This window comes from Coregonus lavaretus (assembly GCF_964263955.1).
Source record: "Coregonus lavaretus genome assembly, chromosome: 5".
Classification (NCBI taxonomy): Eukaryota; Metazoa; Chordata; class Actinopteri; order Salmoniformes; family Salmonidae; genus Coregonus; species Coregonus lavaretus.
Genome location: NC_139992.1, coordinates 54,244,873 through 54,262,528, shown reverse-complemented (window position 1 = coordinate 54,262,528; position 17,656 = coordinate 54,244,873). Strand labels below are relative to the sequence as shown.

The window sequence follows — 17,656 nt, the reverse complement described above, 5'->3', positions numbered from 1 at the left end:
GCTTTGAGAGACTAGTCAAGGATCATATCACCTCTACCTTACCTGCCACCCTAGACCCACTTCAATTTGCTTACCACCCCAATAGATCCACAGACGATGCAATCGCCATCACACTGCACACTGCCTTATCCCATCTGGGCAAGAGGAATACCAATGTAAGAATGCTGTTTATTGACTAAAGCTCAGCATTCAACACCATAGTACCCTCCAAGCTCATCATTAAGTTTGAGGCTCTTGGTCTGAACACTGCCCTGTGCAACTGGGTCTTGGACTTCCTGACGGGCTGCCCCCAGGTGGTGAAGGTAGGAAACAACACCTCCACTTCGCTGATCCTCAACACTGGGGCCCCACAAGGGTGCGTGCTCAGCCCCCTCCTGTACTGCATGGCCAAGCACGCCTCCAACTCAATCATCAAGTTTGCAGATCACACAACAGTAGTAGGCTTGATTACCAACAATGACGAGTCAGCCTACAGGGAGGAGGTGAGGGCTCTGGGAGTGTGGTGCCATGAAAATAATCTCTTACTCAACGTCAACAAAACTTTGAAGATCTGAACCCGACGTAGGATCCCCCATAGAGCTACCTAAAACAACAGCTGGCGAAATGGGAGAGGAAAACCCCCCAGTCAGAACAGAGGACGAAGACACATGTACCTCCGGATTCGATCTTGAAGCAGAAGCCCCCAGGGATGAAGGTGCCGGAACCTCTGGATCCAGGGCGGCGAAGCTGTTTGAAGTCTTTATCCGGTCCGGGCTTCCCACTGCCAAGGAGGCCCCTATTGCCAAAGGCCGCTGCTTTCGACTTCCATGGCAAGTGACGTGCCTCCATGGCTGGTTGGTAGGGTCAAGAATAGGAACATCCACTAACTCATCCAGAAGCATTCTACTAACTAAAATGTCCAGGGAAGGGGGGGGAGCCCTTCGGAAATGGATCCCTGCAGAGCAACGGCCAGTCGTCTGTGGAGAGACGACACGGCGTCGACACTCCCACCAGGCCAGAGTGGCGTCCAGCTACTGGAGTAGAAGAGAAAGAGAAAGTGGGAAGATGTGGATTCCCCAGTAGCATGTGTACAAGTTTGCTACTTGTTTGCAAAGAGTAGCCACTTCGCCCCTGTAGTCCTCTGCAAGCAAACAGTTGGTATATTGAAAGTCTGGATGATCCACATTGTCCCAGAGTAGAGCAAAATAGACAGGAATTTACTAAAAGTTTGCTATGAGCTATAGTGGGTTCTCAAATACAGCAAGCCTCTCGAAACAAGCACAGCCAGTGAACACACACCCAACTCACATACCAGTACGGCACACAGAGCGAAAGTGTAGGACTTGCTCACTGTATGGCTCCTGGCTGCACATACACTATAGGAAAGGGAGATTACCAACTCGCAAGTTGGTGCTATAGAAACAAGCAGTAAATTGCTGGGCAGTGAGCCAAAACACCGGTCAACAAGTTAGGGAGAGCCAGGTAGCAGGAGCATGCACTTACCAACGAGCAGTGTGAACGAGCAGCGTTATGAGCCCGTCCTCCCAAATTAGGTTCCACCGTCCACCTGTGGTGTGTGCACATGCGTGTGTGTGCAAGGCTGCTAAAATTAAGTAAACTTAAAATCAAGAGAGAGAGAGAAAGAGACTGAAGTAGAAGTAGAGGAAGAGCGGCCTTCATTACCACTCATATTGAGTTCAGACGGGAAGACAGGCAGACGTGTGTTTGAAGCCTGAGTGTCCTCTCCTCTCTGTGTACTTAATAATGGACACGCTGAGCTCTCTCCCTCCTTATCTCTCTCATCCCTCCATCTTCTATTGTTCTGAATGGGTCAGGAGAAGAAGAAAAAATATCTGAGAGTATGAGAGGGTTTGAGGTGATGTGTGTGTCACATCAGTCTCTGTGTTTGTAAAACACCTTAGATCAACCCATTCACTTCCCTATAGGACCAGACTGAATTTGTGGGGGAAGTTTTGCCAATTGGCTCCCTTCATGTTCAATAGCAGTATTCTGTTTGACTTTAATTGATCCCATGTCTGTTTTATTTCAAATTACTTTATGGAGACTCTGCCAACACACATTCTGTCTTACCTACATTTACATTTTACCTTTTGGTCATTTAGCAGACACTCATATCCAAAGCCACTTGCAGTCAGTGCACTCAACTAAGGTTTCTACATCTAGTCTTCCTCAATGGTGTGGTGTTAGCATCTCTACTCCACCCCTCACTACATGGAAAAGCACTCTGGACTAGGAAGCTAATAGAAGGTAATGGACATATAATTCCACCTGATGGTCTACAAAAGCACTGGCATCTATTGTGTTATAGGTACAGTACTGTGTTATTCTGTGTGACTAGAAGAGCTAAAATACCCCAGCCATGAAAGGGTTTTCTAAGGACACACACCATACTTATACAGCCTAGTGGTGTTTAACTTTGATGAAGTGTGCCCTGGGTGTTTTCAGGAAAGAGGGTTTTAGTTTGGGCCTGAGAGCACTGAGAGTATGAAAAGGTCAGAGTACTACATTTACATTTACATTTTAGTCATTTAGCAGACGCTCTTATCCAGAGCGACTTACAGTTAGTGAATACATCTTTTTTTTTTTACTGGCCCCCCGTGGGAATCGAACCCACAACCCTGGCGTTGCAAACGCCATGCTCTATCAACTGAGCTACATCCCTGCCGGCCATTCCCTCCCCTACCCTGGACGACGCTGGGCCAATTGTGCGCCGCCCATGAGTCTCCCGGTCACGGCTGGCTGCGACAGAGCCTGGATACTACTCTGTTGCTTTTCTAAAACAGCTTCAAGGCATTCCACTCCAACCATCTGACCATACTGCCATCTAGTGCAATACCTTTTATTTATGTGACGGTTATTATGATTGTTTATTTTTTATTTTTGAGAGCATTAGGTGTGTGTGTGTCTGTGCATGTGCATTCATGTGCATCTGTGTTTGCATGCGTTCATGGTTGTGTCTGTGTGTGTGCGTTCGTGTGTGTGTGTATGTGTGTGTGTGTGTGTGTGTGTGTGTGTGTGTGTGTGTGTGTTGTAGTGTTGCAGGGTATACCGAAACTTCTGTACTTTTTCAATACTAGAACATGAAAAATGTTATTTTTTTTATTTATTTATTTTACGTTCGGTACTTCTGTCAAAAGTGTTGATTGTATAATTGATTCATTAATGCATAAATTTATTTTATGTTAATGAATTTAAAATATGTCCACCGATTGAACAGAGTAGTAACTGAGTTTATCTGTTTGGATCAAGTGCCATTCTGTGATTTTGTCTAATATGCCTTGTTTTTTTGCCCATGTATCATTTTGGTATTGAGTATTGTGATATTAAACCTTTGTATCGCGACAACACTAGTGTGTGGCTGGGTATCAGTTCTAGAATGATGGATGACTGCTCCCAGAAATCCCCATACTGGTATCAGGTTAACAAAAGCTGTGAGAGAAGTCTAACAATCCAAAATGGACCCTGAAAAAGAGAGGAAAAAGGTCAGGGAAGAAAAAGAGGGTGAGGGGGCAGGAAAAGAGGGAGGGCGGGGATGAATAGAGAAAGGGGTGAAGAAAAAGAGTGAGGGCTAGAAAAGGAGGGTGACGGGAAAAGCGAGAAGGAGGGAGGGTTATTAGAGAGAGAGAACAAGAGGTCTCTGGGATGGGGCACGACTGTATTGAGCTAGCTGCGTCCAATTCATCAGTAATGTCTGGGCTGGCAGTCAGAGGCAACGTCCGAAATGGCACCCTAATTCCTAAATAGTGCAATACTTTTGACAAGATCCCTGTGAAGTCTGGTCAAAGGTAGTGCACTATAAAGGGTGCCATTAGAGAGGCAACCCCTGGTATTCTTAGCATAGGAGTGGCAGAACATCTGATCAAGGGGGAAAAGTGTGTTTTAGTTGTTTCATGTCGCTCTTTTTTCTTTCCCTTTTTGTCTCAACATTAAAACACACATCTGGAGCTAGTCAGTGACCCTGGAGGAAAGAGGGAGCGAGAAGAGGAGAAAGGGATGTGCAGGGAAGGGGAATATAGAAGAGAGAGGGATGGACAGAGGAGATAAGTAGAGAGCAGTGATATGGTGACTAGTATGACAGGAACAATAAATATGATACAGGGAAAGAGACAAAAGAGAAGGGTGGGGGTATCACTGTAGCCCCTACGGGGGGTCACTGTACTACAGCTATGGCAGGCACATCTCCATCACCCCGGCAACAGGGGGAACTATTTGTCCTCTATCCACAGACCACTTGATCCAGACACACCCTTATATCCCTCTGCCTTTTGCTGTGGGTGTTGGTGATTATTTTTCTCCCCGCCAGTAAACCTTTTTTCACCTCAGCAAACTGCTCAATACTGAAAGTATGCATTTTGTATGAGGGGCTTTAGTTTGCCCAAATGTGTTATTGGATTATGGCTTCCCAGAGAACATTCTATTATTTATGAATTAAATTGGGAGCCTCTCCTCCCTTCCCAGTGACTTGGGCCCTGAACTAATAAAGCAGAGGAGAGGGAGAACAGAGAGGAGAAATGTTCAACGCTTCAATGTCACCTTGCGTTTTCTTTGGTAAAACCCCACAGACGATACAAGCAGGCACACACACACACACAGATAGGGGAGGTCATCCTCTCCAACTCATTGAGTGTGTAATGAGCCATGTTTGTAGAGTTGTACAGGCTGTAAACTCCCAGACCACTTAGCGCTGCACCTCTGCTACCTGAGAACAACACTGTCCTCCTGCTTAGAGGGAGTAGAGGTGATGGAGTGTGCGTGTGTGAGAGAGAGAGAAAGACAGAGTGTGCACATGTGCATGTTTGTGTATAAATGTATTTGATTGCGGAAGAAGATTTCTGCCGATACCATGGAGCTTTTTGAATGGGGCCTGGTTTATACAGGTTATGTAACATTGAATAAAGAAAATGAACTGAAGCACAAAAGGAGCTACAGCTGTGTGTGTGGGCAGCATCAGAGACATTGGTGGATGGCCATTCATCAGGTGGCCATTGTCTTCTGGGCAGAGAGGCTTCTGAGTAATACAGAGCCTGAGTCCCAAATGGCACCCTATTCCCTTATAGTGCACTACTTTTGACTAGGGCCCATGTGGTAGTAACACTCTATGTGGAATAAGGTGATATTTGGGACTCACACAGAGATTCACAACCCAGAGAAAGGGGTGGTTCATTGTAGATGGGTTAGCTGATAACGTCATGAAAACGATGTGCACGCTTCCATGGGGCATAAGTCAGCGTGTTTTGTGATTCTGGATGGCCAGATAGCTAGCAAGAATGACAAGCAACTGCCATGTGGGGAAGTGGCTCGTTTCATCTTGTTCTTGATATCATGTCTTGTTTTGAGGTGTTTTGACTGATTTCAGGTCAATGCTGATATGGCAAGAAATGTGCTAGCTAGCTATCCAACAACTGTAACGATGTATTTGAGAGACAACAAGTGCTCATTGTGCAAATGTATTTATGTTTCTAGTAAACACTGGAGACGAAATATAGCTTACATGTTGTCAACAATCTAAGCCAACCCAGTCTGTTTTGCAGTATGGTTGCGCATGCGACGGTTTTGTTGCCAAACAACCAACCCCTCAATACCACACTCTCTATACCAGACTACCAGGAAATGCCTTGTGGATCAGACAGAAATAAACTCAGAACATTCAGAGCCGAATTTGAACCAGTTATGAAATGGTAATGTGGATACATCAGTAGGGTATCTACATGTATGCTACAAAGAACATAAAAATGGTAATAAGCAAATACAGTTGTTTTGCTGTTTTATGGTTAAAGCCACAGTCCTGAGTCTGGGTTTCAGCCCAATGGCTACCCCATCACTTGTTGGGGGGATGGGACTGGGGTAACCACTCACAAATGTATAGACAGAGCTATATTGAAGCTATACAGTGCCAGAAAGTATTCCCACCCCTGGACTTTTTACACATTTTGTTGTGTTACAGCCTGAATTGAAAATGGATTAATGTTTTATTTGTTTGTCACTGGCGTACACACAATACCCCATAATGTCAAAGTGGACTTATGTTTTTTAAATGTTTTTGTCAAAAGGAATCAACCCCTTTGTTATGGCAAGCCTAAATAGATCAAGAGTGAAAATGTGCTTAAAAAGTCACATAATAAGATGCATGAACATGATTTTTGAATGACTACCTCATCTCTGTACCCCACACATACATTTATCTGTAAGGTCCCTAAGTCGACCAGTGAATTTCAAACAAAGAATTGAACCTATTACATTTTTTACATTTTCAGTCATTTAGCAGACGCTCTTATCCAGAGCGACTTACAGTTAGTGAGTGCATACAAAAAAGTTTTATTTGTCATACTATTTTTCATACCCCCGTGGGAATCGAACCCACAACCCTGGTGTTGCAAACGCCATGCTCTACCAACTGAGCTACATCCCTGCCGGCCATTCCCTCCCCTATCCTAGACGACGCTGGGCCAATTGTGCGCCGCCCCATGGGTCTCCCGGTCACGGCCGGCTACGACAGAGCCTGGATTCGAACCAGGATCTCTAGTGGCACAGCTAGCACTGCGATGCAGTGCCTTAGACCACTGCGCCATTCGGGAGGTGGATAAAATACCTTCTGAAGGCACTGTAAATTGTTTGATAAAAAATGCACACACACACACACACAGGGGAAATACTGATCTTTTCCTATAGGACTATCTTTTAGACAGAGATCAAAGTGAGTTCCTATGTCATAAATCACACTGATTCACAGAGGATCTCCTCCCAGCTTGGTTGATAGAGGCTTGTTACCTGGTGAAGATATAAAGCACACAGACAGTGATGTGTTCCCTTGTTGGTTTTAAAGTTCACTGTCTCTTAAGCCTAATACTTTACAGAATCAGCTGGGAACTGGAAACTATGAGAGAAATATCCAATGAGGTACATTTTAAACAGTGGATATCTGTGATTGGTTTAACACTAACATTTGTGATTAGATTTTACACACTAGTTTATTTCTCTCTCTCTGTTTTGGCTCTACTTCTTTGTATGCTTAGTTTCACCACTGAATTGCTTACCCAGTGTTCTGACTCCTTGTTGTCAGTCATGGAGCTTTTTGTGGTGGCTGTGTATGGATGTTCTATTGGCTCTTGTGCGATGGGTCATTTGTGAAGCAACATTATTCTCTTGGAGCGTGTGTGTGTGTGTGTGTGTGTGTGTGTGTGTGTGTGTGTGTGTGTTTCAGTACGACCTGGCTAGCTAAAATCCCTGCTAGCTCACGTTAGCTAGCTAGCTTGTTTCAACTCTGATTTGCAAGCTAACATTAGCTAGCTAGCATTCGGGGGCTGACTGTTCTCAAACCTTTATTGTGAAGTGCAAAAATAAATGAAGGGTCCAACTATGGTGGTAATTCATGTCATGTCTGACTACTACAGTACTGCTAGTCTATGTGCTAGCTAACAGCAACAAACTCAGACGAGCTAAACGTGAAATCATCCAGCAGAGATCAGCTTCTCATTAGCTAGCTAACGTTAGCTATTATAGCTATAAAGAATGATGTTTACTGTTGGCAGCAATCTAAGCTTTTTTTGTTATATTTAGCTACCTAGCTAGCTGGCTTTGCAAACGTTAGCTTAGCTAGGTAGCTAGCATCAAGTGTAGGCAATAGAAAAATGGGCATAAAAACAGCTCTAGCTTAGTTTCGAAGAAAGACACCTGAAGCAAATATTTGTATAACTAGCTCCTTGTTCTATCTGTGCCCGTAGTGCCAAAAAACTGACAGAAAGTCCCTCTGCAATTTGACCCCCGCGAGAGAAAGGCCTATAGCACATTTGAAGCCAACATTTCTTGTTAAGATGGCATCTAATGGATACATAACATGCACAGTTTCAGCTACTCCAGAAATTGACATTTCAGGCTAGCTCAGTGCTGCCGCCTCTGATTGAGTATGTTAAGTGGAAGGCTGACCGGGGTACTGCAGGCTAACATTAGCAACAAAACATTTTATTCTGTGTGCAATTTCAAAAATAATCAGTTCAAGGACGTACATCTGGTGTAATAGAAACAATTATTGGTACCATGATTGTCTTCAGGAATTTTTTTTTAGATACACGAAGATTGACCACGATAATTGCTATTTTCCCGTTCACTATAATGGGGGATCCTGTTTTCTGCAAACAATGCCTGCAGTACCACAGTTGGCCTTGAACTTTGTGGCTTCAATGAGAGGAGGCAGTCATTTACACACAAACGCACATTTACATTTACATTTTAGTCATTTAGCAGACGCTCTTATCCAGAGCGACTTACAGTTAGCGCATACATTATTTTATCGAACCCACAACCCTGGCGTTGCAAACGCCATGCTCTACCAACTGAGCTACATCCCTGCCGCCCATTCCCTTCCCTTGTTTGGATGACGCTGGACCAATTGTGCGCCGCCCCATGGGTCTCCCGGTCGCGGCCGGCTACGACAGAGCCGCACACAAAGCATATATTTTACTATTCTTGTGGGGACCTAAAATGTATTTATATTCAAAATCCTATTTCCCTAAACCTAACCCCTAAACCTAACCCCTAACCTTAACCCTAATCCTAACCCTAATTGTAACCCTAGCCCTAAACCTAACCCCTAAGCCTTGTCCCCACGAGAGGTTGAGGTTGAGATCATGTAAAGCCAGCAATCGATATGCAGTGGATTGTGCGAGTGTGTGTGCTCTCCACTTGAGCCTGAGAAAGTAGTCAGTCAGGACATTTTGTGTGTTATCGATTGCAGGTATTGATCAAGCAGAAGGTCCATTACATTAGCAGATAGGGATTTACCTTTTGCTAAGACCTCTATGTACATGTGAACCTCTGTGTACCTATACGTTGGATTCAAACCTCTGACAGCACTACAATACATTACAGTATTCATACCCAAGCCAACGATACAATCTATGTTATCTGGATTTGGAATGAGATGGTGTGACACTGTACATAGCTCTCAGTCATTGCTTTTCCCATTTTGCCATCTTACTTACAGGCCATTCCTGCTAGACTAGTGATTGTCAGGTCTGTGGGCTGACACTAATTTAGTCCGTTTCGAAGAGCTAGTTGTAATGCAAGCGGTCCTCCAAGAAGGAAAGACCCTATATTGTCGGTCCATTCCGCTGTACCAAAAAAGTACAAAAACAGATTAGAAAACACGGTGCTCAAGTTAGGTAACTCATAAAACTCTCTCTACGATATAATACCTCTAATTGTGCATGTTGGACCTCTCTCTCTCAATAAGAGTTACGCATAGTTTAGACGGTGGGCAGAAATATGAGAGAGAGAGAGAGAGTTTTGAGTTTTAAAATACCTTTATTGGGTCTGGGAACCCACGACACAATAAACACTCAAACAAACAAAAACATCAAATCTTCCTCCACAGTAACTAAACACAACAACCTCTGAATACCCCATATGCTCATAAACAGGCCAGTGTTATTAACCAGTTTGTAATAGGCAAACTCAACCCTCAGTCTCACTGCCAACACCCCCTCCAGCATGCCCACCATGTCCACAGACCCCTGTCCCCGAATACTGTTCTTTCGTGTCTTCCAAATTGCTAATTTAACTGCCCCTTCCACAAAGTTAAGTAAGATAACTACATCCCTCCGTCTAAACCTGTACTTTGGTCCAAATATAAACAATTGGGAAGAGAGAACCTCTCCCAGAGCTGAGAACCAACTAGTGATCAGGTCAATCATCCCGACCAACCTGGGACAATGTAAAAACAGATGTGCCAGAGTTTCAGACTCAGCACAGAATGGACACCCCTCCCCAACAGTAGGATCCAGGTGTACCAGATGCATGTTGGTGGCTATAGCTCCATGTATTAGAGAGAGAGAGAGAGTTCCTGTGTCAGTAATGGGAAGCTAGCGCAGAGAGGGGTGTCGAGCCATAAATCTTCTATACCTCCCGCTGAGCTGGGCTCATTGATTAAGTCTGCGGGACCAGGGAGCTCCAAAAAAAAACAATTTTGAAACAATACACTCTGTGTGTATGTGTGTGCTTGCTTGTGTGTGTGCACCAAAATGTACTGAACTGTTACATAAGACTGCAGCATTTCTGGAAGTTTCCCTCCGTAAACTCGACCACTTTTAGAAGTTTGTTGAACAACCCTCTAGGAACCACTTTTTTGGTTACTACATGATTCCATATGTGTTATTTCATAGTTATGATGTCTTCACTATTATTCTACAATGTAGAAAATAGTAAAAATAAAGAAAAACCCTTGAATACGTAGGTGTGTCCAAACTTTTGACTGATACTGCATGTGGACATCCCTTCAAATTACTGGATTTGGCTATTTCAGCCACACCCGTTGCTGACAGGTGTATAAAATCGAGCACACAGCCATGCAATCTCCATAGACACATATTGGCAGTAGAATGGCCTTACTGAAGAGCTCAGTGACTTTCAACGTGGCACCGTCATACGATGACGCCTTTCCAACAAGTCAGTTCGTCAAACCCCGGTCAACTGTAAGTGCTTTTACTGTGAAGTGGAAACGTCTAGGAGCAACAACAGCTCAGCCGCGAAAGTGGAAGGCCACACAAGCTCACAGAACGGGACCGCCGAGTTCTGAAGTGCGTAGCGTGTAAAAATCATCTGTCCTCGGTTTCAACACTTTTTACAGAGTTCCAAACTGTCTCTGGAAGCAATGTCAGCACAATAACTGTTCGTCTGGAGCTTCATGAAATGGGATTCCATGGCTGAGCAGCCAAACCCAAGCCTAAGATCACCATGTGCTATGCCAAGCGTCGGCTGGAGTGGTGTAAAGTGCGCCACCATTGGACTCTGGACCAGTGGAAACATGTTCTCTTGAGTGATGAATGAAGCTTCACCATCTGGCAGTCAGACGGACAAATCTGGGTTTGGTGGATGCCAGGAGAACGCTACCTGCCTAAATGCATAGTGCCAACTGTAGAAATAATGGTCTGGGGCTGTTTTTCATGGTTCGGGTTATGCCCGTTAGTTCCAGTGAAGGGAAATCTTAACGCTACAGAATACAATTAGATTCTAGATGATTCTGAGCTTCCAACTTTGTGGCAACAGTTTGGTGAAGACCCTTTCCTGTTTCAGCATGACAATGCCCCCGTGCACAAAGCGAGGTCCATACAGAAATGGTTTGTCGAGATGGGTGTGGAAGAACTTGACCGGCCTGCACAGAGCCCTGACCTCAAACCCATCGAACACCTTTGGGATGAATTGGAACGCCGACTGCAAGCCAGGCCTAATCGCCCAACATCAGTGCCCGACCTCACTAATGCTCTTGTGGCTAAATGGAAGTCCCCACAGCAATATTCCAACATCTAGTGGAAACTTTCCCAGAAGAGTGGAGGCTGTTATAGCAGCAAAGTGGGGACCAACTCCATATTAATGGCAATGATTTTGGAATGAGATGTTCCGATGAGCAAGTGCCCACATACTTTTGGTCATGTAGTGTATGTTCTCATGTCACGGAATTTAGCATTCTTTGGACATTGAATTTGTGACATATGGCAGAATTTACACAAGTAATAAGTCAATCAACTGTGTGTGTGATTGTCTGTGTAGTTGGTGCCATTGGTTCTGGCTTTTCACCAATAACATATCCCATTTTCAGTCCTCACTAGAGCAGACTCTACAGAATCTGCAATACAGTACAGTACAGGCTATATGTAGCACAGTGAGAAGGTATGGAGTCACCCCTGCGTTCTTGACAAGGTATTGATGAGAGGGATCAATGGTATTCTCTTTTAGCTCAAACACTGCCAGCCACAGAGATCCTATTACATTTTAATATGTAATTCTATGCTCCCAGCCCCATAGGTTCTCTTAGCCTGATGGAAGCCTATCTTAGATCCATGCTAAACCAGGTAGTACCACCAAACACCAGTGAACGTGAGGATCGGAATACTTCCTGTGTCTGTCTTTATCTCTCTTTACCTTGTGGTAGTCTTATTGTGAATTAAATCTTTGTTTTGTGTGCATATGCGTGCGTGTCCAACCAATAATTATCATTGCATTACTTTTTTTATTATTTTTCTCACAGTGTGTTACACACACATTCTGCAATAACCGCAGGGCTAAAGCAAAACAAACATTTTACAGTACCGAGTTACAGTCAGACAGAATGGGTGGATAGACAGATTATCATTACATTTATATCAATTTTTATACCTGGGGCTCTTTCAGTTTGATAGACAGACATGCAGAGACAAATAGACACACGCATGCACGCGCACACACACACACACACACGAGACAGTGGTGGCTGCTGTTTTTCTGCCCAGAATGATAAGCGCTCATTCACCGTCCAGCCAAACTTGACCTCCAGTCTCCCAGACAGAAGAATACCACCCATGGAATTTTAATCAGCTTCTCTCTTATGGAATTAAATTAAATTCTATTGAAATAATTTCCCCCATTCATTTGTAATGTATTTTTATTTGGCTGGTCTGTATTTCCTTGTGCAGGCTTGTGTGTGCATACATATTTTGTTCAGTTCGGCTTCTTGCATAAGCCATTACAATATAATCTGTTTTTTCTTTTTCCTTTTCATTGCTTCCTTCATTCTTCTTTTTTCAAACGTAAGTAGGTTTTCACAGACTGGTTTGTAGGTGTGTGTGTGTGTGTGTGTGTGTGTGTGTGTGTGTGTGTTCTCAGCCCCAAACCAAAACCCTCTTCCCTGAAAACACCCAGTTCATCAAAGTTAAACACTACCAAGCTGTAGAAGTATTGTGTGTGTGTGGCTGCCATCTACAGGTAGAACTGCACCCTGACACCACAGATACATTCCACTCTTGGTAGAAGTTGCCCCAAACCACAGATCTAGGATCAGTTTACCCTTCCCCAATCAGAACCTTATACATGAAATATAAAACTGCCCTTAGATCAGTGTCTATGGGAACTTAATCCTACTCCTCCCTTTGTTATTTCCATATTTTCCCTTTTTCAACCATTGATTTTCACCATAATATGCTAATACAAGTTCATGAAAGTCATGTGAAATGTAAATTCTCACTATAGTGTATTAATGGCACTTACTAGTTGCCAAACATGATGTGAGTTGATACAGTATTATAGAAGTATAAAATACAGACTATAAAGATAGTGTCTTTTATGAGACAATTTCTCCTTTGTGACAGCATTTCACTCATAGAGATAGAAAGTAATGTTTATATAGTTTTACATCTATGGTCTCACTGAAATTATGAGTGATCATGGTGATAATCTAAAACCAGTCACCTGAAAAGGCCTGTATGGGACATGGGAATGGAAGATATATGGTTAATTGTCACCTAAGACCAGATCTGGGACCTGTCATTAGAGGAGACAAGTCTGGGACTATAACACTGGATTAAAAGCACTCTCTAGAGCCAGACATTTATGTTCCCATCCCTCACCTTTGTCTTACCCATGGATCATTGTATTTCTCAACCGTTTTGGAAACTACCATTCCGTTTCTCTAAACAATAGCTATAAGAAAATGTAAATCCTTCTCTCCAAGTGAAGTGTAATTCTCTGTCTCTCTATGACAAAGTGAAGTGTACTGTATCCCTCTTTCCCTTTACCGCAAAGTCACTATCCCTCTCTCCACTATCCCTCTCTCCTGAGCTGAATGAGATGTCAATCTCTCTCTGTAGCTGAGTCTACTCTCTCCCTCTCTGCAGACCACTTTCCTTCTCTCTATACCTATGCCAAGTCTACTTATTTCCCCTCTCCATCCCTAAATATTATTTCCATTCTCTCTCTCTCTCTATAGCTGAAGCAAAGTGAGGCGAACGCAGATACCAAAGAGAAGCTGCCCCTACGTCTAAGGATCTTTGAGAAGTTCCCTAATCGACCCCAGATGGTCAAGATCTCCAAGCTGCCCTCTGATTTCACTGTGCCCAGAATCAGGTACCCTAACTGGGATACATCAGGGGGGCAGAAGAAAGGACAGAACTTCTCTGATCTGGGTTCAGGTCAACACATTCTTGATAGTTTAAGAATAGTTTCAAGTTTTATTAGTCGTATGTACGGGATACACATGGTATACATCATCCAATGAAATGCTTACTTGCATGTTCCTTCTCGATAATGCAATCCTTCTCGTTTGTCATGGCACTCTCCCTCAGAAAAGGGCAAGTTGGTTTAAGATAGCCCCCAACACTTCCTATTTTGTTTCTCTGAAATACTGTATCACCACAAAGCCTCTCGGTATGTTTTGGAACCACAATAATAGCAGCTAGCAGCCTCCCTGTATAGGAATGTAATTATGGCATTTCCTCAGAGTAGAAGCCTTGTTTCTACTTTAACAGGTTGAAATACTGAACCTGAAACCCTCTTAGGATGATGCGATATGATGATAAAGTAATCAATTTCATGTTTAATAAGCTGATTAGTGCACAGCTGGGCCCTACCCTCTCGCAGGCCTCCCTCTCTCTCCAGCCCATCACTTTGTCACAATAATCAGTCAGTCGGAATGTGTTTCTGTGTGTGTGTGTGTGTGTGTGTGTGTGTGACAGGGAGAGTTTCATGAAGCAGTTCATCGATCGGCAGCAGCAGGACACCAGTTGTCTGTTCCGCCGCCTCCCTTCCGCCTCCTCCTCTTCCTGTGACCATTCCAAACGATCAGCCATAGAAGACAACAAATATATCGACCAGAAGGTACACACACATACACGCACACACACTCCAACCATCCACAACAAGTACATCGACCTTAAGCCAGAAGGTACACACAATATGTTTGCCACTCATACACACCCACAAAAAAAAAAAAAAAAGATGTTTACCATAGTGATAACACAACATTTTATCTGACGGTTGAAGGATGATCAATATAATATGGGGATGTTTGCTTGCTGCTAGATTAAATGTCTTTGTATTTGATAACACTTGTCATATTTCTCAGATAATTAGTCTGTAACATCTGTTCTACAAAGCTCCGCAGGTCAATATTCAGCATCAGAGCTCGCAACCTCCTGGAGAAGGAAACTACTATCAATAAAATCCTCCGGTAAGAATGATTGATTCATATCCACACCACCGCCACCACAAGTCTGTTTATGTGACGGAAACATCAGATCTACTATGGCAGTTAGGTCATACCAAATATATACAGTGAGGGAAAAAAGTATTTGATCCCCTGCAGATTTTGTACGTTTGCCCACTGACAAAGAAATTATCAGTCTATAATTTTAATGGTAGGTTTATTTGAACAGTGAAAGACAGAATCACAAACAAAAAAATCCAGAAAGACGCATGTCAAAAATGTTATAAATTGATTTGCATTTTAATGAGGGAAATAAGTATTTGACCCCCTCTTAATCAGAAAGATTTCTGGCTCCCAGGTGTCTTTTATACAGGTAACGAGCTGAGATTAGGAGCACACTCTTAAAGGGAGTGCTCCTAATCTTAGCTTGCTACCTGTATATAATACACCTGTCCACAGAAGCAATCAATCAATCAGATTCCAAACTCTCCACCATGGCCAAGACCAAAGAGCTCTCCAAGGATGTCAGGGACAAGATTGTAGACCTACACAAGGCTGGAATGACCATCGCCAAGCAGCTTGGTGAGAAGGTACAACAGTTGGTGTGATTATTCACAAATGGAAGAAACACAAAATAACTGTCAATCTCCCTCGGCCTGGGGCTCCATGCAAGATCTCACCTCGTGGAGTTGCAATGATCATGAGAACGGTGAGGAATCAGCCCAGAACTACACGGGAGGATCTTGTCAATGATCTCAAGGCAGCTGGGACCATAGTCACCAAGAAAACAATTAGTAACACACTATGCCGTGAAGGACTGGAATCCTACAGCGCTCAAGAAAGCACATATACAGGCCCGTCTGAAGTTTGCCAATGAACATCTGAATGATTCAGATGGAGAACTGGGTGAAAGTGTTGTGGTCAGATGAGACCAAAATCGAGCTCTTTCACATCAACTCAACTCGCCGTGTTTGGAGGAGGAGGAATGCTGCCTATGACCCCAAGAACACCATCCCCACCGTCAAACATGGAGGTGGAAACATTATGCTTTGGGGGTGTTTTTCTGCTAAGGGGACAGGACAACTTCACTGCATCAAAGGGACGATGGACGGGGCCATGTATCGTCAAATCTTGGGTGAGAACCTCCTTCCCTCAGCCAGGGCATTGAAAATGGGTCGTGGATGGGTATTCCAGCATGACAATGACCCAAAACACACGGCCAAGGCAACAAAGGAGTGGCTCAAGAAGAAGCACATTAAGGTCCTGGAGTGGCCTAGCCAGGCTCCGGACCTTAATCCCATAGAAAATCTGTGGAGGGAGCTGAAGGTTCGAGTTGCCAAACATCAGCCTCGAAACCTTAATGACTTGGAGAGAGGAATGGAACAAATTCCCTCCTGAGATGTGTGCAAACCTGGTGGCCAACTACAAGAAACGTCTGACCTCTGTGATTGCCAACAAGGGTTTTGCCACCAAGTACTAAGTCATGTTTTGCAGAGGGGTCAAATTCTTATTTCCCTCATTAAAATGCAAATAAATGTATAACATTTTTGACATGCGTTTTTCTGGATTTTTTTGTTGTTATTCTGTCTCTCACTGTTCAAATAAACCTACCATTAAAATTATAGACTGATCATGTCTTTGTCAGTGGGCAAACGTACAAAATCAGCAGGGGATCAAATTCTTTTTTCCCTCACTGTGTATTTATTTCCCTAACATCCCATTCCAAATCTTGAGTGCATACTGTATAGTTTTAGAAGTGTCAAGAATCACCTTGCTAGATCCATGGACAACCAGTGCCCCTGTGCCAACAACGTCCACAATTTTGCAGAGGGTGGAATGTTGTGATTTTTTTCTCTTCCTTAATCTAATTTTGGAGACTGTTTATGCTTGTCTGCATGCCCTTTGTTAATTGAAGCCTTGATCCATTACATATTTATGCTTCTGAAAAGAATAAGAACAAATTAAAAACATAAATTAACAAATTAAAATGCCAGAATATACCTCAAATATGTACAAAAAAATGTATTATGAAAGAAAAAAACATTAACAAATATGTCAATTTACAGAAGTGCTGCACCATGCCCTCTCAACCTCAGTGTTTTTCTTTTAAAAAAGTTGAATGATTTCCAGGAATTGTCACTAATGAAATAGACAATTCCACCACTTTATAACCAGTTATTATGCTGTTAGTATATTTGCAGCCGAGTTTCATCTTAGTGACTGTTTTAAACCACAGTCCAAACAACATGTATTCCTGTTAGAACACAACATGTACTATGAAATGAAAAGGCAAATCACTATGGAATCCAAGTCTCTCATGATTGAAGCCTGTATCTTTGGTGCTAACATTAGCAATGCTAGCTAAGCAGCTAACCCTGCTGCATCTGAAATAATGTGTTTTCAACAATAACAGCCAAATACAGCCTTAGCGACTGTCCAAGCAACCATCCAACAACACTGTAGGCCTATTGGAACTAATAAAAAGTATGAAGTTTACAAGTAATTCACAATGAAAATATAGGCTATTTTGAACGGGTGCAATGGAGCTTTTGCCGAATGGAATCATGAGAGTTTGTGCCTTGAACAACATAAAAATATGGGAGTAAGCTGACTATGAATATCATTATGTAGGTTTTTGTGCATCTATTTAAAATATTTACAGATGTTATTAGACGAAGACAACCAGAGAAACATATAGCAGGGACATCC

General features: G+C 43.1%; 1 protein-coding gene across 3 annotated transcripts in view; it reads left to right on the top strand.

The window, feature by feature from the left end:
- The window catches only part of nalcn (sodium leak channel, non-selective), a gene marked incomplete at both ends in the record, with an annotated part of 312,014 nt that overhangs the window by 196,893 nt on the left and 97,465 nt on the right, over nucleotides 1–17,656 (top strand). For all 3 annotated transcript variants that reach the window (XM_084160991.1, XM_084160990.1, XM_084160992.1), the window contains 3 exons: nucleotides 13,733–13,869; nucleotides 14,478–14,619; nucleotides 14,898–14,971. In XM_084160991.1, the coding sequence (XP_084017117.1) occupies nucleotides 13,733–13,869; nucleotides 14,478–14,619; nucleotides 14,898–14,971 (353 nt within the window). The remainder of the gene's footprint in view (nucleotides 1–13,732; nucleotides 13,870–14,477; nucleotides 14,620–14,897; nucleotides 14,972–17,656) is intronic.